This window comes from Tupaia chinensis, unplaced genomic scaffold (assembly GCF_000334495.1).
Source record: "Tupaia chinensis unplaced genomic scaffold, TupChi_1.0 Scaffold000492_1, whole genome shotgun sequence".
Taxonomy (NCBI): domain Eukaryota; kingdom Metazoa; phylum Chordata; class Mammalia; order Scandentia; family Tupaiidae; genus Tupaia; species Tupaia belangeri.
Genome location: NW_006160004.1, coordinates 989137 through 1012120, shown reverse-complemented (window position 1 = coordinate 1012120; position 22984 = coordinate 989137). Strand labels below are relative to the sequence as shown.

At 46.1% G+C, this 22984-nt stretch overlaps 1 protein-coding gene across 1 annotated transcript in view; it reads right to left on the bottom strand.

Moving 5' to 3' along the window:
* PRDM15 (PR/SET domain 15) overlaps nucleotides 1–22984 on the bottom strand; it is an 81485-nt gene that overhangs the window by 58215 nt on the left and 286 nt on the right. The window contains exon 2 of the mRNA XM_006156374.2: nucleotides 721–766. Coding sequence (XP_006156436.1) covers nucleotides 721–766 — 46 coding nt within the window. The remainder of the gene's footprint in view (nucleotides 1–720; nucleotides 767–22984) is intronic.

Below are 22984 nucleotides of genomic sequence, written 5' to 3'. Positions count from 1 at the left end.
CATGACCATTGGGCCCAGCTCGGGACACTCGGAGTCGTGGTACTGGCTGCAGTCCTCACACCCTGCACACGGACATCATCAGAGGATTATGAGGGTGCCACCCAGGGAAGGTGAGACCCAAAATGCTAACAAGGGAGCCAGGGCTCCGGCCTGATGGGCATGACCCAGCCATGAGAGACCACACGGGTACCTTGAAGACAAGCGGCCAGGGCGTTCACTAGAGCGAGGCCTGCGTCACGAGGCTGCCCACTACGGCCCTCGCAAACATGAAGAGGCAGACAGGACATGCTCCCTGAGGAAAAGATCCCGCTCTACGAAGTATTTCAAATCACACACAGTCCCCTCTGTGTGACAAGAACAAGATTCTCCCCAAAGCATGAGCATAAATGAAATTCACCATGTTAACCTATATTCATAAATCTGACACACCACCCTTCTTCTAAACCCTTGGATTACTTTTCTGAATCACTCCCTGCAACATGACCTAGGCCAGGAGTTCTAAGAAAGGTGATCCTATGATAAACATGTCCCTGCAGTGTCTTATTCATACAATAAACTGTGTTTCTTAAAGTGAGTAAAATCATTTTAATTTTAGAACAAACCACTTTTCTGTAGGCTAAAAACAAAATGTGCTCCTGGCTTTGCTCAGACAGCAAGCGCCATGCCAGGATGCATTCCAGGCCCGAGAGCCGGTCCCCAGCAGGCACACTGGTCACTTACAGATGAACATGATTTCTTCGCTCCCGTCTTCAGCCATCTCTGACACCTGTCAGGACACAAGAAAGCCTCATTAATGATAAGCCTTTACCAAACCAATTTTTTCTTTCTTCTTTTTATTTTTTTGGTGCCAGAGGGTACATGTGCTCTCCAGAAATAAACAGAGAGAGAAGACAAAGAAAAAGCACCCCTATGGGGCATGATCATGTCACGATCTCTCTCTCCTTTCAGGATTTTGGGCATGCACATACACACTCTTGGTGTGTTTCTTAAGCCACCAGATCTGAGACTCAAATTGCTTGGTCAATCACGTGGGATCTGGCTGCCTTCACCACCAGACCACAGAGTCAACTGATTAAAGCAAGTTTTAAAGACAATTCCTTAGTAAAAACCTCCTAGGGGCTGTGCAGGGACATTACAGTGTGCTTTAAAGAGATGTGCAATAGGGTCTCCTTTTCTTGTGGGTAGACTAAGGGGATTGGAAATGATATCACCTAAAATAATGCTGTTTTTAAATAAAAGTAATGGATTTGAATGGCCTTATGTTTAGGAAGCCTTTATGATGAGCTCAGACTTTTAAAAATATTTTTGCTATAGGACATGTGCACTCACCAAAGAGACAGAGAGAGAGAAAGAAAAAAAGTGAGAAATCACCTCCCAGGGAGGATGGCCATGCCACAATCCCTTCTCCTCATTATCTTCTCAGGATTTGGGGCATGCACACATATGCACTTAGCATGTTATTTTGAGCCACTGGGTCCTGGGCTGGAAACATGGAGTTGGTCATGGGGGATCCCGCACCTCAAGCACCATGCTACCTGCTGACCCAAGATGTTCATCTTTTCACATCAGCCATCGGTTTCCATTTGTAAAGTAAACATACCGCCATTTTAAAGAAGACAATTTTCACATTGTTATTCTTTATTTTCTGGGCCATGAATCCCTCAAGGGCAGCAGTATGTAATGCACTTCTATCTTTCTTCAGCTTTTAACAAATGCTTGACACCCCAGACACACAGTTCTCTGGGGACTAATGCAATGTGTGACATCAGGGAGGATTCTCCTGCTCCCACATGCCAGATCCCATCACTTCTATTTTCTTTCCATTCTTTGATGGTAACCTCAAGAACCACCTGCATAGTGGCCACCTGAGCACAGACCAACTATCCCCCATCACACATTATTGGTGGGGTGATGTGAATATTGTTCATTCTGGAGTCTCAGATTCCTGAGCTGTAAAATAGAAATAAAGGGACCAGCAGTTAGCGTAATGGCTATGTCTCTGAATTCCCATGTAGTCGACCGTGGTTCGAGTCCCAGACCCAGTGGCTTAAACTCACACTGGGTGTGTGTGCATGCATGCCCAAGATCCCGAGAGGAGAATGAAGGAGAAGGGGTTGCAGCATGGCCATCCCCCCTGGGGGGTGACTTCTCACTTTCTGTCTCTATCTTTCTGGCGAGCGCACGCACCTTATAGCTAAAACCTCTCCAAACAAAAAAGGAAATAAAAACGCCCACCACATGCAGTTTGGGGAGGAGCTTAAGGTCTGATGCACATAGTATGTGCTATGATGTAATCATCCTCCTAGGCCCATCCTTTCTGATCTCTCTTCTTGCCCTGCCCATCTGATGTCCCTTCTGGGTATCTTTTTAGAGAAGTATGCTCCCTGGCACTTCTTGAATACTAATCCCACATGCCCCCCAGCAGCCTGAAGGATGAGAAGGAGATAATACAAAGTCCAAATGTAAACTGTATTCTCTGAACCCTTTCTTTTGCAAGCAGAGACTTGGAAACTACGGGAAAAAATTTGCTATGAGGAAGCAAGGCAGAAGAGACAGATTTTCTTTTTTTTTTTTTTAGTATTTGCTATGGGAGTGTGTGCTCACTGGAGACAGTGAGAGAGAGGGAGGGAGGGAGAAAGAGAGAAGGCAAAAAGTGAGAAATCATCCCCCAGGAGGGATGGCCTTGCTGCCAATCCCTTCATACTCCTCTCAGGATTATGAGCATACACACACACACACACACATGCGCGTGCACACACACTCCTGGCATGTTTTCATTTTCCAAGCTACTGGGTCCGGTACTTGAACCACGCAGTTGGCCATGTGGCATCCAGCCACCTCAACATCCACACCACCTGCTGGTCCAAGGAGACAGGTTTTCAATCTGCCCCTAAAATGCCAGAAATAAGTAACCAGGGTGTACTTCCCCCCACTAATACAGTGCAATCTTTTCTCTTCCTGGGAACATCCACTGAAATTGAAAGACGTCTCACGTACCCAGGCAGGTCTCCCTTAGTCCCACACCAGCATCCCACCTGGCTTCCTCAGGCTCCTTGCTGATAAGTACTGTGGATGTGGGCAGAAAGTCCCCCATGTGGGGCAGAGGACCAACTGGTTGCTAGACAGGAGGTAAAAGGGATAGATAGGCAGAAGAAATGCACAGTGGGAAAGGGAGGGGACCCTCTGGGGCCTGAGAACCAGTGTACCCATTCAGGAACTAACTCCTCCTGCTAGCTCCACCTGTGAGCAAGAGGGTCCACGAAGGAACAAAGACAGCTCAAGGCAGGCCTATGGCCTGGTGATTGAGGGAACCAGATCCCACATGGCTGACTACGATTTAAATCTTGACCCTGGTGGCATGAAAAACATACCAGCCACAGGCATATGCATGCCCAAATCCCAAGAGGATAGAGACATGGAGAAGAAGGGACTTCAGCAGTGTGATCATTCTTTTGGAGAGGTTTTTTTTTTTGTTTTTTGTTTTTTCACTATAGGGCGCGTGCGCTTGCCAGACAGACAGAGAGAGACATAGAGACAGAAAGCGAGAAATCACCCCCCGGGGGGATGGTCACCCCGCAATCCCTTCTCCTCCATTCTCCTCTCAGGATCTTGGGCACGCACGCACACGCGCCCGGCGTGAATTTTAAGTCACCAGGCCAGGGACACAAACCGCGGTTGACTACGTGGGAGTCCAGCGACATAGCCATTACGCTAACTGCTGGTTCCCAGTGTGATCATTCTTTATGGAAGGTGTTCTCCTTCTCCCCCTCTCTCTTTCTCTCTGTCTCTGTCACTGGTGAACATGTGTGCCCTCTGATAAAATTTAAAAAACAACAACAAAAAAGAGGCAACCCACAACTGCAGTCAGTTCATAGCAAAGTACTGAGTCCCTAGAACCTGGAATAGGAGTGAGAGGATGCAGGGAATGTGCCGTGAACTTGTTTGTAGTGGAATCTTGAACCACCATGGTCTGCCATGGCCGTCTCTCCCAGAAGCAGTGCCTGCCCCTGGCCTGTGCCTCTCACAGTTTGCCTGCCTCTCTGAGTGCCCTTAACCCCAGCTGCTGGCAGAGGAAACCAGCCTACAAGGCTTCAGAGGCTCCAGGAAAATGTGGGAGGGCAGAAGAACGGCTTGAAGTTTTAGCCTTGTACTGCACTGCATCTTATTCTATTTATGCCTGAGTCCCAGGCATAACATTCTGTACCAGTGATGTCGGGTCCTTGAAATGTGACCTAAAACGGTTCTTCTAAGCCTAGGAACAGAGATCATAGCCACCCTGGGCAGCAGGTTAGATCTCAAGTAATGGAGCATCTTAACAACCTTCACAACCTTCACTTTCTTGGGGAAAAAATCCTGCTATGGTTCAAATATAGAATGGGGAAGTGCAGTCTCCAGCTTCCACAGCACATAAGAAATCCCAGAATAAGGGATCACAGAAAGTACTATTTTGGAGATAAGAAGAGAAAAAAAAAAAAAAAAACTAACTCATACGACTACTACTGTGGAAGGCTAACTAAACACAACTGTAATCGTGGGAAGACCACAAAATACTACCGGGAAGCCAGGTGTACCATGAATGCCAGTCAGGCCCAGACCAGGATCACCTGCATCTAACTTGGTGGGAAATGGGAGTGACCTCAGGCATGTGATCTCTATGACAACTGGTGTTACAATGACAGGTGACATGAGGCCATCAGCAGTGGCACATGATACAACGTTATGTTCTGTGAGGCTGACTCACATAGGAGGGTTCTAGGTTTGTAGCCAGAGACCTCCCTGAATACACTAGGCATGCACTTGCCCATGATCTGGGCTGGCTGGGCTGGAGATGGATCGTAGCATGAAGAGCTGTTGGGGCTACTATAACTCTCTTGTGCGCGCACAAGCAAACAAACAAAACAACAAGTTCGAGGCAAGCAATGGTAATGTAACAAACACCCCATCATGCTGAGGTCATATGGGAAGGTCCTAGGTTTACGTATGGAGGTGGCTCAGTGTGTGTGCATGCATGTTGATGGCTGAGGCTGGGAGTAGGACTGTGGAGTGAAGACACTATTTGGGAAAACTTCCCCTGTCCCTCTCTCATGTAAAAAATAAGCTTTAAAAATTTTTGGAGGGCCAACAAGTGGTGTAGTGGCTAAGGTTGACTGTGTGTGTGTGTGTGTGTGTGTGTGTGTGTGTGTGTGGTATGTGTGTGTGCGCGCGCCCAGAATCCTGAGAGGAGAATGGAAGAGAAAGGATTATGGTGTGATTATCCCCACTGGCAGGTGACTTCTCCCTTTCCCTCTCTGACTCTCCAGTGAGTGCACATACCTTAAAAAAAAAAGAAGAAAAGAAACAAAGGGTTTTTTTTTTGAAAAAGCAGAAGGTGAGACAAATCAGTCTCCCTGATTTCAGGCTTTATTATAAATTACAATAATGAAGACTATAGTATTGGTGAAAGGACAGACATAGAGATCCATGGAGCAGAACAGAAAACCCAGAAATCCACAAGAACATGTCCAATTGACTTCCAATAAAGGCAAAGCAACAATGGAAGAAGGTTGGCCTTTTCAACAGCTGGTGCTGGAATAACTGGACACTTATAAGCAAAAAAATGAACCATGGCATCACATCTTGTAAAAAAATTAACTAAAATAGATCACAGACTTAAAACATAAAAGAAAAGTTATTAAAAAACATGATGACCAGACCATGGCATAGTGGTTAAGGCAGCTGGGACCCACATGGCCAACTTCATGGTTTGAGTCCTGGGCCCGGAGGCTTAAGAAACACAGTGGATGTGTGTGCATGCACACCCAAAACCCTGAAAGAAAGGAGACGAGAGGAGAAGGGATAGCGGTGTAACCATGCCCCATGGCAGGAGCTTTCTCTCTTTCTCCTTGTTCCTCTCCTTCCCCCTCTCTCTCTTAGGCAAGTACACACACTCTTTGGCAAAATTATTTTTAAAAAATTAATAAAGAAAGAAGAAAAAAAGAGGTGGGAGAAAATCCTAGGGATTAGGGGCTGGCCACGAGTTTTTAAACTTGTCACCAAAAGCACAATCTATAAATTGGATTTCACTACAATTTTTAAGTTCTGCTCTCCAAAAGATGCTGTGAAGAGGATGAAAAGACAAGTCAATGACTGGGAGAAAGGATTTGCAAACCACAGAGTCAATAAAGAACTTATATCCAGAATATGCAGAGAGCTCTCAAAATTCAACAATAAAAAGGGACCAGCAGTTGGCGTAATGGCTATGTTGCTAGACTACCACATAGTCGACCTCGGTTCGAGTCCCGGACCTGGTGGCTTAAACTCACGCTGGGCGCGTGTGCGTGCGTGCCCAAGATCCCGAGAGGAGAATGGAGGAGAAGGGATTGTGGCGTGGCCTTCCCCTTGGGGGGTGATTTCTCACTTTCTGTTTCTCTGTATCTCTCTGTCTGGCTAGCGAGCGCATGCGCCCTATCGCAAAAACCACTCAAAAAAAAAAAAATCAACAATAAAAACACAAACAGGGACCAGCAGTTGGCGTAATGGCTATGTTGTTGGACTCCCACGTAGTCGACCTCGGTTCGAGTCCTGGACCTGGTGGCTCAAACTCACGCCAGGCGTGTGTGCGTGTGTGCGTGTGTGCCCAAGATCCTGAGAGGAGAATGGAGGAGAAGGGATTGCGGCGTGGCCATCCCCTCTGGGGGGTGATCTCTCGCTTTCTACCTCTCTGTCTCTCTCTGCCTGTCTGGTGAGCGCACGCGCTCTATAGCAAAAACTTCTCATAAAAACAAAAACAAAAACACACAAACAATCCAATCAGAAAATGGGCAAAAGATAGGAATTTCATTTCACCAAAAAATACATACACACATATATATATATGAATAACAAATAAGCACATTGAAATATATTCAACATCATTAGCTGTCACGGAAACCCAAATTAAAACCACAATGAGAGATCACTACACAGCTATTAGAATGGCTAAAATACTGGCAAGGATGAAGAGATACTGGATCATTCATATACAGCTGGCAGGCATGAAACAGTTTGGCAGTCTCTGACGACACTAACCATCTACTGGGTCATTGAAAAAATCGTGACATATTTTTCTATGTAAAAATGCAAGGAAGTCTAAGACCTCTATAAGAAAAACTGAAAATCTTAAAAAAGAAATTGAAAATGACAAAAAAATAAAAGGGGGGGTGGGACATCCCATGTTCCTGGATTAGGAGAATATAATCAAAATATATAATATAATCCTACCCAAATCAATCTACATATTTAATGTAATACCTATAAAATTACAAGAGACATTCTTCACAGATCCAGAAAAGACAATCATAGAATTCATCTGGAACTATAAAAGACCCTGTATTGCCAAAGTAATCCTATGTAAAAAGAGTGGAGTGGGAGGCATCTCACTTCTCAACCCCAAAATATATTATGAAGGTGTGATAATCAAAATAGCATAGTATTGGCACAAAAACAGACATGAGGACCAATAGAATAGAGTAGATACCCCAGCAATAAACCCCAAAATATACAGCCAATTCATCTTCGACAAAGGGTACCAGTCAATCCAGAGGGAAAAGAAAAATATTTTTAACAAATAATGTTGAAAAAACTGGGTATCCACCTGCAGAAATATGAATCAGAACCCCTGTCCGTCACCATTAACAAAAATCAACTCAAAGTGGATCAAAGATCTAAACTTAAGACCTGAAACTATAAAACTACTGGTGGAAAACACTGGGAAAACTCTGGGAGACATAGGGGTAGGCAGACTTCATAAGCAAGACCCCCGAAATACAGACAATAATCCCCAAAATAGACAAGGGGGATTTCATCAGATTAAAAAGTTTTGGGGGAACCAGCAGTTAGCGTAATGGCTATGTCGCTGGACTCCCACGTAGTCGACCGCGGTTCGCGTCCTGGACCCGGTGGCTTAAAACTCACATTGCGGTGTGACCATCCCCCCTGGGGGGTGATTTCTCGCTTTCTGTCTCTATGTCTCTCTCTGTCTGTCTGGCGAGCGCACGCGCCCTATAGCAAAAATCTCTCCAAAAAAAAAAAAAAAGTTTTTGCACAATCAACAACCTTCAGAATGGGAGAAAATTTTTGTCCAGTATGCCTCAGATAATGGACTGATAATCAGAATACACAGGGAACTCAAGTGGCTTACCTGGAAGAAAATGATTAACGCAATTAAAAGATGGGAAAATGAGCTGAATACACAACTCTCTAAGAAAGACATAGAAACAGCCAACAAGCCTATGAAAAAATGTTCAACATCCCTCATCATAAGGGAGATGCAGATCAAAACCACAATGAGATACTACTTAACCCCAGTCAGAATAGTGAAGATAAAAAAACAGAAAATGGTAAGTGCTGGCAGGGATGTGGTGAAAGGGGAACTCTCCTACATTGTTAATGGGAATCCAAATTGGTCCAGCCACTGTTGAGAACAATATGGAGATTCCTCAAAGACCTTCAGATAGAACTACCATATGATCCAGCAATTCCACTCCTGGGTATCTACCCAAAAGACAGGAGAATGCTCAGTTGGAAAAGCACCTGCACATTTATATTTATTGTGGCAATATTCACGACTGCTAAGACATGGACCCAACCCAAATGTCCACAAACAGAAGAATGGATTGAAAAAGGGTGGCACATATACTCCATGAAACACTATCTGGCCATAAAAAACAACAAGATCCTGGCATTTGATAGAAAGTGGATAAAGATTTATTGCTGAGTGAAGCAAGTCAGGCTATGAAACAGAGACATAGTATATATTTCCACTTAACATATACTGACTCTCCACACTCTATGGTAGAGACTGGAAGACTAGAGGACATAAAAGCATTGAAAATTGTTATGGACACTAGGGACAAAGTAGGAGAGTGGCAGAGGGCAAGAGCATAGGAAAGGAAATTTGGGGGGAAAAATAGGTAAGACATTTGTGGAACACGGATATGGTTTATTACCTAGTGATGATGACATGTATAGTATTCTTAACTGGGCTGATCTGACGAGTATATCATGCTGGGTAAAGTCTCTTTACCATCTAAATGACGTATAGCAATTGCCCCATTGCCCCCACCTCCTGTGACCAAGGTCTTCTCCTTGGTGGTCTCTGGGGCCCGCCATCCTGGTCTTGCTTTTGTACCTCTCTGGAACACTAAGCCTGTTTTAGGGTCTCCAGCCACATACTCTTGAAGGTAAATTCAAACACAATCTGTGTCAGTAAAGAAACATCGCAAAGCAATGAAATTGCTATAAGAAGCGGCAGCTTTTCTGGAAGCTGTCTGGCATCACAAGAACATGGATCAGCTCAGATTAAACAAAGCCCCCTCTGGGGCCAGCAGGAGGCATGGTGGCTGAAGTGCTGGATTCCTACATGGCAAACCATTTTGAATCCCAGAAATGGAGGCTTGAAAATTATGCCAGGCACATATGCATGCCCAAAATTCCAAGAGGAGGATGGAGAAGAAGAAACTGGGGCATGGCTACCTGCCCCGCTGTGGGTGATTTCTCATTTTTCTGTCTCTCTCCAGCAAGTGCGTGCGCCCTATGGCAAAATCCTAAAACAAACAAACCAAAGCCCTGCCTTTAACATTTTTGTTTTTCATTATTACTGTTTTTTAATTTGCTACAGGGCATATGCACTCACCAGAGAGAGAAAAGGTGAGAAAGCAAGCCCCCATGTCCAGGGCTCAAACTGTGGTCAGCCATGCGTTAGTCCAGAGCTTAACTACTGTAGATGTCACCTCCTGGCCCCACCAAAGCCCTGTCTTGCTAGTTCAGACCTTGCTGAAAGTCTCTTTCAACAGGGCAGCCGAATCAGAAGAAGTTTCTTCCCCCCTCCACACACTGCACAATGGAGAGTAGGACCCAGAGCTCGCTGGGAGGAAACCTGAGCATGTTGGTGAGCAGAATCCAGGTTCAGCTAAACACACGCATCTTACTTTTCCAGGGAGAAGCTGGCTGAATGCTTCAGCTCCCTGGAGAGACCCTACTCAGTGGTTTCTTGGTACAAAGGGGGAAAGGTCTAGAACATTGTGTATGAGCTTGCTCTGTTGTTACCAGCAGGTCTGCCCAGTCAGGTTCAATCACAAACTCACTCACTTGTCAGCGCCGAGATGCAAAGCTGCTGGAGAGCCCCAAGTCAGTCCTTATTCCCCCTGTGAAACAGTGTCCAGGGCACATGTGACCCCTGTGCTCCCAGCCTGTCATCCTCAGACAGGAGCTGAGGACACGTGGGCTACCTTCTATAGATGAGAGCCTCCTACATCTCAGAGATGTAGGAAGGTGCCCACCACCTGCAGCCCAAGCACCCAGGAATCACATCGACTATTTTAACTTTTGCATGCATTTTCTTTTTATGTTTTAAATAAGTTTATTGGTTTTATTTCTTCCATGAGCAAGAGAGAGCACCTTCAATAGGGTCTTGATGCTGCAATCCACCCCCTAGCCTCAGCCAGCAGAATGATGGGTACGTGTGCACATGCCCAGCCTGTACCAGGGTGCAGACCAATGTGGGTCAGTCTCACAGAGCTCACTGCTGCTGTGCCATGGTCCAGCCCCAAGACTAAGGGAAGCGATGAGCAGCCCCTCTTTTCTTAGCACCAACCATCTCAATTCGAACCTTCCCACAAGAGGGAGGGGTATCCTAGGAAGTCTATGTCTGTGTACTGAGTCCTGAAAGCAGCAAAAAAGCAAGCAAGCAGGGGCTCCACACAACTTCAGCAAAAATAGGTGAGAAACCTGGTTTTTTGTGTGTTTTTTGTTTGTTTTTTTGTTTTTGTCTTCCATAGGGCACATGTGCTTGCTGGAGACATAGACGGAACATGAAAAATCATCCCTGGTGGGATGGCCATGCCACAGTCCCTCTTCCTCTGTTCTCCTCTCAGAATTTTGGGCACGTGTGCCCATGCACCTGGTATGATTTTCAAGTCACTGAGTTCAGGACTTGAACCGTGGTCACCCATGTGGGAGTCCAGCACCTTAACTACTATGCCACCTGCTGGCCCTGATAAATACGTTTTAAAGACAGTCTGTTACTATGGGCTGCAAGGACTGAGAAGGCTTGGGAAAAGCAACCAGTTGAAAATGAATTATAAAAATGAAGACTTCACAATTTTAAGCCAGATGGTTATAGAAAACTCAAAGAAAAGTCTTTTCAGGAAGGTTGTTATGAAAATGCAGAAGATTCTATTTTATGTGTTAACCTGATCAGGAATTTCTTGGCCCTGCCTTCCCATTCACACAAATGAAAGGGCTTGGCTCGAAGTCTGTTACTGGCCTGGAGATTCACCACTGTCCAAAGCAATGCTATCCAACAGAAATATGAGCTGAGCCCCAGAGATAGTATCATTCTGGCTGCTGTTGTTAGGCTTTTAATTATAGATTATAGGAAGTTTCCCCAAAAGGACAGAAAGGTCCCACACACCCTTTGCCCAGTGTCCCTTAAGGGCCAGTATCTGTTTTAGCTAATATGATATCAAGGCACATGCCTAACCATGGCACGGCACCACAACCAGGGAAATACACCAGCGGTCCAATGTGCATGTGTACTTCTATACTGTTTATCCCATAGGTAGATCCCTGTCATCACGACCAATCCAGATTCAGGACTGTTCCATCTCCAAGGAGACTCAAGCTCTCCTTCACAGCCTCACCCTCTCCCACCACCATCCCTCACTCCTGGCCTCCATTCATCTGTTTGCCTGCCATCTTGTCAAGTTTGTCATTAACAAGAATGTCATATAAATGACATTAGACAGCATGTAGCCTTTTTTTTGGGGGGGGTACTACAGGGCACGTGCGCTCGCCAGACAGAGAGAGACAGAGAGACAGAAAGTGAGAAATCCCCCCCCAGGGGGGATGGCCCCGCCACAGTCCCTTCTCCTCCATTCTCCTCTCGGGATCTTGGGCATGCAAGCACATGCGCCTGGCGTGAGTTTAAGCCACCAGGTCTGGGACTGGAGTTGCAGTCGACTACATGGGAGTTCAGCGACGTAGCCATTACACTAACTGCTGGTCCCAGCATGTGGCCTTTTGAGACTAGTTTATTACCCCAATAGACTGTCCTTGGGATTTATTAATTTATTACTTCTATCAGTAATTCATCCTTTTTTGACAAATATTCCATGGAATGAATGTGCCAATTTGTTTGACCACTCACTCACTCGTGGAAGGACACTGGGTTTCCCCCCGATTTGTTATAGATAAAGCCACTGTGAACAGTGTATACAGTTATTTTTGTGGAAATAGGCTCATTTCTCCGGGATAAATGTCAAGAGTGCCATGACTGGGTCATGTGTTAAGAGGATGTTTAGCTACTGTTTTCCATGGTGGATGCACCATTTTACATTCCCACCAGCAATGTGTGAGTGAGGCAGTTTTTCTGCATCCTTGCCAGCATTGTCATTGTCACTGGTTTTTATTGTAGCCATTTTGGTAGATGAGAAGTGGCATCTCACAGTAGTTTCGATCTGTGTGTCCCTATCAGCTAATGCTATTGAACATCTTTTCATGTGCTTGGAGGCATTTGTAGACCCTCTCAGTAAAGTGTCTCTTCATGTCTTACTCCCATTTGCTAGTTGGATTGTCCGGTTGTTTTTTAAATTTTTTTTAAAGTGCTGTATTTTGAAAGTTCCTATCAAGGTCTTTCGTCAGTTGAAGTTTACAAGTATTCTTCCCATCTGTAGCTTGTCTTTTCATCCCCTTAATGAGTACTTCTGCAGAGCAAAGGTTTATAATGATGATAAAGCTCAACTCATCTCATTTTCCCTTGACAAACTAATGTTGGCTTATGTCTAAGACCTAATCTTCACCAAGTCATGGGTTCCAAAGATTTTCTCCTATAGATCTTGGGGAAATATTATGGCATTAGGTCTTACATTTAAACCTATTATCCAATTTGAGTTCATTTTTTGAGTAAGATGTGAGTTTTTTTGGCTGGTGGATGTCCAAAAGCTTCAGTGCACTCAACTGATTTTGCACCGCTGTCCAAAACCAGTTGGGAGCATCAACCCCGTGGCACGATCATCAAGCATGTGCAGCAGAAGTCAGATCCCTCATGATCAACCAGCCATGGTGCTGGCACGCTGGTCACATGTTCCCCAAAGAAATGGAGAATTAGAGGAGGAAGCATGGTGCGACCAGGCCCTGTAGAGGAGCTCTTTCTCTCTGGTAGGCATGCATGACCCACCATGAATAAAGGCAGGGAAACAGCTGGGCATATTTATGTGGACTTATCTTTGGGGTCTCTATTCTGTTCTGGTTCTCTGACAATCAACTCTGAACTAAATGGAAATCAATCAATATGGTCATTATACTATAGCTGTATAATAAGCTTGCAAATTGGCTAGAATGATTTCTCCTACTTTATCCTTCTTTTCTCAAAATTGTTTTAGCTATTCTAATTCCTTTGCCTTTCCATAAATATTTTTGAATGCTCTTATTTACAGCTATAAAAAAAATCTTGCTACAATTCACATGTGTCATTTTTGTAGCATTTTATTAACCCAATATTCCAAAATATTATCACTTCAACATATAATACAAAGTATTATGAAGGGATTTTGAAATACTATGTCTTAGCAATCCAGTGTATGTGTTATAGTTACAGCCTGTCTTCATTTGGACCAGCCACATCTCAGGTGCTCAGAAGCTGTCCTTGGTGCACAGGCTCTTTAAGGAACAGGTATGTCTTTCCCACTGGGTGCATTCCCCTGTGGCAATATTAAAAGCATCGAGGGAAAAAAATCACTAACGGGAATAAGCACCTGAACAAAGACGAGCTATTTTCAAAAGTCCACGCTGCAGAACAGTCTTGAAAGATTCTGGGGGTGAAGCAGACAGTAGTAATGGGTAGAGAGGAATTTTGTGGTCAATCCATTTGTGAAACATTGCAGATGGAGTTGTGATACAAACTGATACATTGAAGGCCTGAGAAATCCTACAGTAAAAAAAAATCTACACCGAAATGTGTTTAGCCTGGGATCCCAAACCCATTTGGGCAAAAAGCGCTTTTTACACACAACGACTAATAACATGAAAGAACTAAGGTGCTGAGCAGACTTTAGCTGGTCAGCTCAAGGGCAGGGCCCACTTTTGCTATAAGACAACTAGACAAGACTGGCCCCATGGCCCAGTGGTTAAGGGATTCCACATGGCCAATGGTGCAGTTCAAATCCTGGTCCTAAGGGCTTGAAAACATGTTGAATGGATGTGTGTGCATGCTCAAAATCCCAGCAGGGTGGAGGATGGAAGAGAAGGGATTGCAGTGTGACCACGCTGTATTAGGGAGTGCTTTTCTCTTTTCTTTCTGTCTTGATATCACTCTCTGGTGAGCACATGCACTCTTTGGTAAATTGCAAATCACAATTAGTGATTCCTCTAATTGCCAGAGGGAGTATACGCTTGCTAAAAAACAAGAGGACTGGAGCCTGGGGACCATTCTGCAAGTCTGTCGCTGCCATCTACTACATGTGAGCAACCTAGAATGAGTGCTCACTCCTCGTGGACCTCAGTTTCCTCACCTATACAATGAGAATGTTGGAGTATATACTCTCTGAGTGCTCTTCCAACCAGTATGGGCCCAACTTTTAAATTTGATGATCTCATAAAATAGTGATTCTACATTTCCGCCCCACAATCCTCTGTTCCTCCACCACTGCTTGGACAATTATAGATACAGATTTCTTTTCTTCTTCTTTTTTTTTTTAAAGAGAGATTTCTGATATAGGGCATGTGCACTCACTGGAGAGACAGAGAGACAAAAAGTGAGAAGTCATCCCCCAGGGCGAATGGTGACGCTGCAATCCCATCTCCTCCATTCTCCTCGGCATTTGGGGCATGCATGCACACACACCCAGCGTTGAGTTTTAAGTCACCAGGTCCAGGACTCAAACAGTGGTCGACTACATGGAAGTCCAGTGACGTAACCATTATGCCATCTTCTGGTCCCTAGGTATATATTTCTAAGCAAGATTTCAATGCTATGAATAAAGAGCCTATCATAGTTACCACTTCTCATCGTTTACTGGCCAACAAGGTTCCAATTCATGAGTCTGGCACTGACAATTCTATAAGATGACTGTAACAGCTTTCTGATTTATTTCCCATTGCATAGAATGTTTTCTTCCAACCAAATTTAATGGTTCCCCTTGCCCTAAGACTCCTCAATTCTGGACTTTCCCTGTACTTCCACCTCCCCCCTCACACTGCCATCAGCACCACCAACCTGTCTCAGCCTGGATTCATCACTCCCTCTGTCTCTGTTTTTCTCTATTCTGCTATTCTTTATGCCACACTTTCCTACGCTCTCTTCCCTTCCCATCACTCCCCAATATAATTCTAAATCACTGCAAATAATGACTCTGAAAATACTGGCTGCTTAAGCAAGTTTATTATTAATATATTTCTTTTCTAGGGACCAGCAGTTAGCATAATGGCTATGTCGCTGGACTCCCACGTAGTCGACCGCGGTTCAAGTCCTAGACCTGGTGGCTTAAACTCACGCTGGGCACGTGTGTGTACATGCTCAAGATCCCAAGAGGAGAATGGAGGAGAAGGGATTGTGGCGTGGCCATGCCCCATGGGGGGTGATTTCTTGCTTTCTGTCTCTCTGTCTCTCTCTGTCTGTCTGGCAAGCGCACGCGCCCTATAGCAAAAACCTCCCCCCCCCCCAAAAAAAATATATATATTTCTTTTCCAGTATAATCTGTGTGTGTGTGTGTGTGTGTGTGTTTTCGATTGCTAGAGGGAGCACACTCTGGCTAAAGAGACAGAGAGAGGGAGAAAGCACCACCCATAGGGAATGGTCATGCCACAATCCCTTCTCCATTTCTCCATCTAGTCGGGATTTGGGACATACATGTACCCATGCCTGGTGTGTTTTTCAAGTCACTGGGGTAGGATCGAACATGGTCAACTTTGTGGGATCATCTGGCTCCCTTAACCACTAGGATATGGAGCTGCCCCACTAGTACAACCTTTTTAAAGTTAATTGAGGGCCCAGCAGGTGGTGTGGTGGTAGGAACTTTATACTCCCACTTGGCCAACCACTGTTTGAGTCCCAGACTCTGGTGGCTTGTTTTCTCCTTTTCTCTCTCTCTCTGGTGACTGCATATGCCCTAAAGCAAATTTAAAAATAATGATGATGATAAATAAAATAAAATAATTATTTAAAAAAGAGTTCATTGATTTATTATACTTTTTATATTTGCTTAGTTCTTTTCTATAAATTTTGCTGCTGTTGTATGTATATTTTGCTATGCCATCTAATGTGTATGTGGATTTTGTGTTACTGTTTTGTGTAGGTCTTGTGTTACATACAGATCTTGTGCCATTTTTGCTGTTTGTGTGTAGGTTCTGGTCACGTGTGTCTACATGTATATGGATTCTGGTGGTGGTGGTGGGAAGGGAGGGCTACATCTTCCCACATGGTTTTTCAATGGTCAAACCAATACATGGACTGTCGTTTTCACTTCATTTCACAGCACCTTTCTCTTCTTGTCCTGGCTGCCCTGGAGGTCTGACACAGCTGCTCTGGGCCTTTCTTCCACCACCATCTTGGGGATTTTGCTTTGCTTCTCTTGGGTAGAGAGCTCAACTTCCTGAGTACCAATGCTTCCATTTACTTGGTTTATACCCTTGATCTGTCTGAGGAGAATATTTTCCTGTAGTTTCCTTAGAAGGGCACATAGGAAGTCAATCTTTCAGAAGGATGTGCCATGACTAAGTGTCCTAATTCTGACCTCACATCACAAATGGCAAGCCTCGGGACACTGACACCTTCACTCAGAACCTCAAAGGCAGAGATCTATCGTCCAGTAGCTTCCAGTGTCACAGTTCACAAGTCTGATGTCTTTCCTGGAGACAAACCTGTGTGTAACTCCCACCCCCAGAATCCTTCAGATTTCTAGTTTAGTTCTAGTGAGTTAAAATTTGGTGATCTGCCCTGAGCAAGGCACTGACCACGTCTTTCAACCTGGCCAACCATACTTTGAGTCCCAGACCCTGGCGGCTTGCTTTCTCATTTCTCTCTCTCTCTCTCTTTCTCTCTCTCTCTCTCTGGTGAATGCATATGCCCTGAAGCAAATTAAAAAATGATGATGATAAATAAAATGAAGGGCACATGTGCCCTTCAGCCCTCAGGGCTTCTTGTACTATTTCTTTTATAATTTCTTCTCTGTTTTATCTGAGCCTCTTAGTTTCACTGAAGATGGAATCTGTATTTCTAACACTCACTGATAAGCAAAGAAAGAGAGAAAGGTGTGCATCCTACTGTCTTTAAAATAGGAACATGGTACAGTGGAGACTGTCCTGCTGATTACAGCTCAAGCTGGCAGTCAAATAAAAGGGGAAAGAGGGAGGAGGATTGATTCCTGCCTAATAATGGGGCTCGCGTGACATACAAGATACAAAACTTGACACCCATGAGGGCTTTGATCATGAAAAGGCTAGGATTACTAGCTTAGCATATTTTTTAAAAATAGTTTCTCCATGTCAGGCACGTGTGTGTGTGTGTGTGTGCGCGCGCGCACGTGCGTGCACCTGTGCACTTCTCCCCAAAATCCCAAGGGAAAAATGGAGAAGAAGGGATTGTGGCAAACCCATGTGCCCAATGGTAAAAATCTGGAAAAAAAAAAAAAAAGAGAGAGAGAGATGGAAAGTGAGAAGGCACCTGCCTGTAGGCGATGGTAACATCCAGCACATCGCAGGGAGAGAAAGCATCGCATGAAAAATCCAAGCACCAAATTTATGGAAGTTCATGGAAACACGGAAGACCAGAGCCGTCTGCACTAATCAAACCCCACCAGCTTGGAGGACTCCAGGCAAGGATGCAGAGTTCAGCTTCTCCTGATCTGATTAGGATCGATTAGGATGAGGGGCCTCAGCAGGAGCCCCAGCCAATCTGAGGGCTCTTCCCCACCCCAGCTGATTTGCGTCCCAGCCTCTATACCCCTTTCCTAGTCTCCTCTTCCAGAAATGCTCTTCCTCCATCTGTCAAACTCCTGCCTAATCTTTAAGACCTGACCCAACGACCCAGTGTCATGTGCCACACAGAATGTCCCCACTTCTCCCTGGTACACCTCTCCTTATTACGCACTTGTCTCAGTAGTACCCAGTGAAACCCCTGGATCATTCACAGGAGTCTCAAACAGAGCTCACACATTCAAACCAACAAAATGTTTGTGTTAACGTCACCTCCCCCAGGGCTTTAATACCCCACTTGTCTGTTTCTCTTTATGGCAAAAATCCTGGAAAGAACAATAGTGGCTTCCTTACCTCCTGGTCCCCCTGGAATGGGAAGGCACTTCTCCACTGCTCCACCACAGTGCCACCTCGAGATGCCTTCCACATCGCACCTCACCTTCCGCCAGCTCCAGCCTCAGGGCAGCTCTTAGCAGATGGCCCTCACTCCATCCTCGGACACTCCTTCCCACCTGGCATCTCCATACCAGGATGACCCAGGACAGCTCCTCGATCCTCTCTCCCTCTGGATCTCACACTGACTCCCAGGTCACCTCCCGAGGTGGCCTTGCCTTTTGCCAGGCTCCCTCCCAGTAGCTCCACATGATGCCGGGTACCAAGCCTGTCACCCTCTTTGCCAGTCTCCCCAGAGAAGTGTTTCATCAAACACTGTCCCCTGCCTTTCAGCAGATGGCTTCAACTGTTCATTTCTAGTTTAAACAGCTGCAAGGGACACAATTTCCAGCATATCATAAACACTGACTTCTTAAAAGAAAACTGTCACATTACTCTGATAAACATTTCCATTGGAATCTAAGTACTAGGACATCAACATCACACTAGAAATTACCCTACTGATCCCCTATTGTAACTTTTTACAACATAAGTATGCATATAAATAGGATGAGTTCTGATTTTCTGTGGACATAAAATTGTGCTTCTTTCTTCTGAATGGAGCTATCATTAAAATAAGTACACCGCCACTGATGAAACAGAAAGATAGCCTACAGTTTGATGACCCTCCAACAAAAAAGCTGCCTCGAATGGAGCAGACAGGGCATTTCCCCCACCCATATCTTGGAATGCACGCCTCTGTTGCTATTCTTCTCAGATGTGAACACAGAGAAGCCAGTTCCCCACACATGGAGGTGGTGAAGGAGAGGCTTGGTTACAGCGCTGTCCCTCGATGCCTCATCCTCTAAGCTGCAAGTCAAAACTCGCAGTGACTGATCATCAAGGAGCCAGCCCAGCCCTCCTCAGCGTGGCATGGAGGTCCCCTTCAGGCTGCCAGCAGCCCGTTACCCACAGTATGGTCATGCCCCTGACACCCACACCCAGGTGGGACCGTGAGATTTCCACACTCTGGGGCCACGCTCACCCCAAGAACGGGATGGCCTGGAGTTCACTGAATGCTAGGAGGAGCCCTTTTTTAGGAGGAGCCACTTGAGAATGCACAGGTGAGGACCAAGCACCTGGACCAAGGCGTCTCCCAACCCAGAGGGGCAGTTTGAAGATGCTGGTCACAGGGACAATGCCCCCTGGCACAGCTGTCCTTCATCTCAGCACATAGCACCTCAAGTCACCTACTGTGACCCCCACCACACCAGCAGCAAGGCCTGCTTCACTCTAGAGACACCAGGAAACTTTACAAAGTTCATAGAAAAATGGAATTAAAGTATAAGTTTATTTTGGTGCAAAAGGGTTTTCAAACCCATGCATAGTTTTCCTTAATATGCATTCTCCATGGACATCTGGAAGACCCCGGTACTTGGTCCTGACTCATCTGCCCTCTGCCCCCCACCCTACTTCCAGTGCAATGGTGTGGGGTCTGGATTCCTATGATGCCACTGTGGCTGTCCCTAGTGGCAGCCCCGGGGCCATCACTATGACTCCGATCCTGTCTCAGACTATCCACAGCCTTCAGTGACACCTGCCTCATACTGAGAATAAGAACTCTGTCTGGTGCACGGCCCTGCTGCCTCTTAGGTCTCTGGAATCCTTAAGACAAGCTTATTACCACCCCAGAGCCTTTGCATGTCCATGCATCTGCCTGTGACACACTCACTCCACCTCCACTGAAGCTCCCAGCCAGATTAGTCTCCAATCAAATGCCCTCTCCTTGAACAGACCTTCTAGGCCTAGCTCCCTGCCTGTGCCCACTGCTGCCCACCCAGCAGCCCCCACCTGCTTTCCCTCTTGCCTTTTCTTCAAACTCCTTCCACTATCTTCCCTGGTGGTTGCATTGCTTATTGTCTAATTCCTCCCCTCCCCCGCCCTGGACCATTAGGCCCACCAGGCACAGGCTTCTCTCTGGTTCACCACAGTGCTGCGCAAATCACTGGTGTTTAGTATTTGTTGAATGACTGGATGGCTGGATAAAGGCAGGCATGAACACTAGGAGGGGAAGTATGTAGAATCCACCCATACTTTGCAAACAAGAAACCAAGTCATTGCTCACAACCTTAACCTCTGAAATCATAGGTGTTAAACAGTTGCCTTAAATCGTAACATGCCTAGAGCGTTCTTTCCTGGCTTTTTGCACAGACAATTATACCAACTTTGCTTTTCTAAAATAATGTGAGAGCATATCCAAAGTGAAGAGAATTCCTTCTCAAAAACAATTATTGGGGAACCAGCAGTTAGCGTAATGGCTATGTCGCTGGACTCCCACGTAGTCGACCGTGGTTCATGTCCCGGACCCGGTGGCTTAAAACTCACGCCAGGCGCGTGTGCATGCGTGCCCAAGATCCCGAGAGGAGAATGGAGGAGAAGGGATTGCGGCGTGACCATCCCCCGGGGAGGTAATTTCTCGCTTTCTGTCTCTATGTTTCTCTCTGTCTGTCTGGCGAGCGCATGCGCCCTATAGCGAAAAAACCTCTCCAAATAAAAAAAAACAAAAAACAATTATTGTAAGAAAAACTATTAGCCTTCTGATGGTAGTTCATGTTTTAATTCATTTGTTTGTCTTCTGGAGAAAGAACTGTCCTTTTTCCTTCTATAACTGAATGTATTTCTTGCTGGCAATCTTTCTGCAAAAATATGGGTCCAGACGCAAGGAGAAAAATGAATAAACTAAACTTGAAAACTTAGCATTTTTCACCTTGAAAACCCAAACGGTGGCTTAAAACTCACGCCAGGCGTGTGTGCGTGTGTGCGTGCGTGCCCAAGATCCCGAGAGGAGAATGGAGGAGAAGGGATTGCGGCGTGACCATCCCCCGGGGAGGTAATTTCTCGCTTTCTGTCTCTATGTTTCTCTCTGTCTGTCTGGCGAGCGCATGCGCCCTATAGCGAAAAAACCTCTCCAAATAAAAAAAAACAAAAAACAATTATTGTAAGAAAAACTATTAGCCTTCTGATGGTAGTTCATGTTTTAATTCATTTGTTTGTCTTCTGGAGAAAGAACTGTCCTTTTTCCTTCTATAACTGAATGTATTTCTTGCTGGCAATCTTTCTGCAAAAATATGGGTCCAGACGCAAGGAGAAAAATGAATAAACTAAACTTGAAAACTTAGCATTTTTCACCTTGAAAACCCAAACTATAGCACTCCTATTTCTTAACCATTCCCCATAAGGCAGCAATGTCAGGGAATCCAGGAATGCACAGTGAAAATGTGGAGAATGAGCAAATACCCAGGTTTGGAACAAAATATGGCAGTGGTGTGCACATGGGTTGGAGCGGGGTGGGGAATCTCTTCACTTGTAAAAACAAAGTATTCAAAATCTCATCCATCCTAGGGAGAATTGTCACTGTTGGCTTTTAAAGTTTATCACAAAACCAGTTGTTCCTTTACTTTTCATCCTTAAAAATACTTTTGGGAACGAAGCTATGTTCTCCAGCTCTTATATGGTGAGCCTGAGATTTTTTTATGAGAGGCTTGGGCAAATGTGGTTTGGTAAAACTAGAGATGGTAGCTTTAAGTATGTACAGAGGTCTGTGTGTCTCTGATCACATGCGCTTCTTTCTGCTGTTTCTACCCTTTACTACCTTTGGGACCAGGGTGGAGGGACAATTTCTGAGATTTTGTGAAAAAGAAAAAAAAAAACCTATCCCCTACATTAGGGACTTAAGAAAGGTTCATCACAATAACTATAACTATTAGATAGTAGTCCTACGTGTTTTCATTTCCTTCTTCTCAAAATCAACCTCTGCTGACACCTCCCTCTCTCTCCCAGTGGCCACATGTGGCCCTGGTCCCCACCTGTCGCGCCAGGCCTGAGCCTCACTTACGCCGCCAGGGCGAGCCCCTTCCCTGCACAGTCACCCACCCGAGGACAAGCACGTGTCACCTGTCCCTCGCCTGTGCACACCGCCCACGACCACAGCCCAACCGCTCACAGCCGAGCTACCACCACCCCCATCTCGATCCCTTCCCTCTGCCACCCAAAGACTCATGACAATTAAAAGCAGGGCTCCAAGGGGATGGGCATCGCCCGCCCGGATTTTGCTTTTCTAAAGGCAGGTGGGGGGTACCCTCCCTCGTGCGTCCCCAGGGGTTGCACCCGAAGACCTGGAGAGCAACGAGGGTGCCCACAGGCGGGGCCAAGGGGACACAGGTTGGGGGCAACGGAGACCCCGCGCTGCGCCCAACGGTAAGCGTCGTCCCGTTGCGGCCCTGCTCTGGGCCCAGTTGCGCACGATGGGTGCTGGGTGATGGGTGCTGGGCGCTAGGCCGTGAGCTGTGGTCAGGGATTTTAGGCGGTGGGCCCGGCCGTGGGCGGTGGTGGGAGGCTGTGAAGGAGGGCTGTGCCATGGCCAGAGGGTAACGGTGCGCGGGGGGCTGTGGTCAGGGGCGGTGGGCCCGGCTGTGCGCAATGGCCGGGGGTCGGTGGGCGCTGGTAGGGTGGGCTTCACGGTGTGCAGTGGTCAGGGGCCGGTGGGCTCGGCCATGGTAGTAGGAACTGGGTGGTGATCTGTGGTCGGGGGCGGTGGGCGGTGGGTCGGGCCTTGGTCGGGGCGATGGGCGGTGGTCGAGGGCGGTGGGCACGGCCGGCCCGGAGCGCCCGCGGCGGCGGCGGG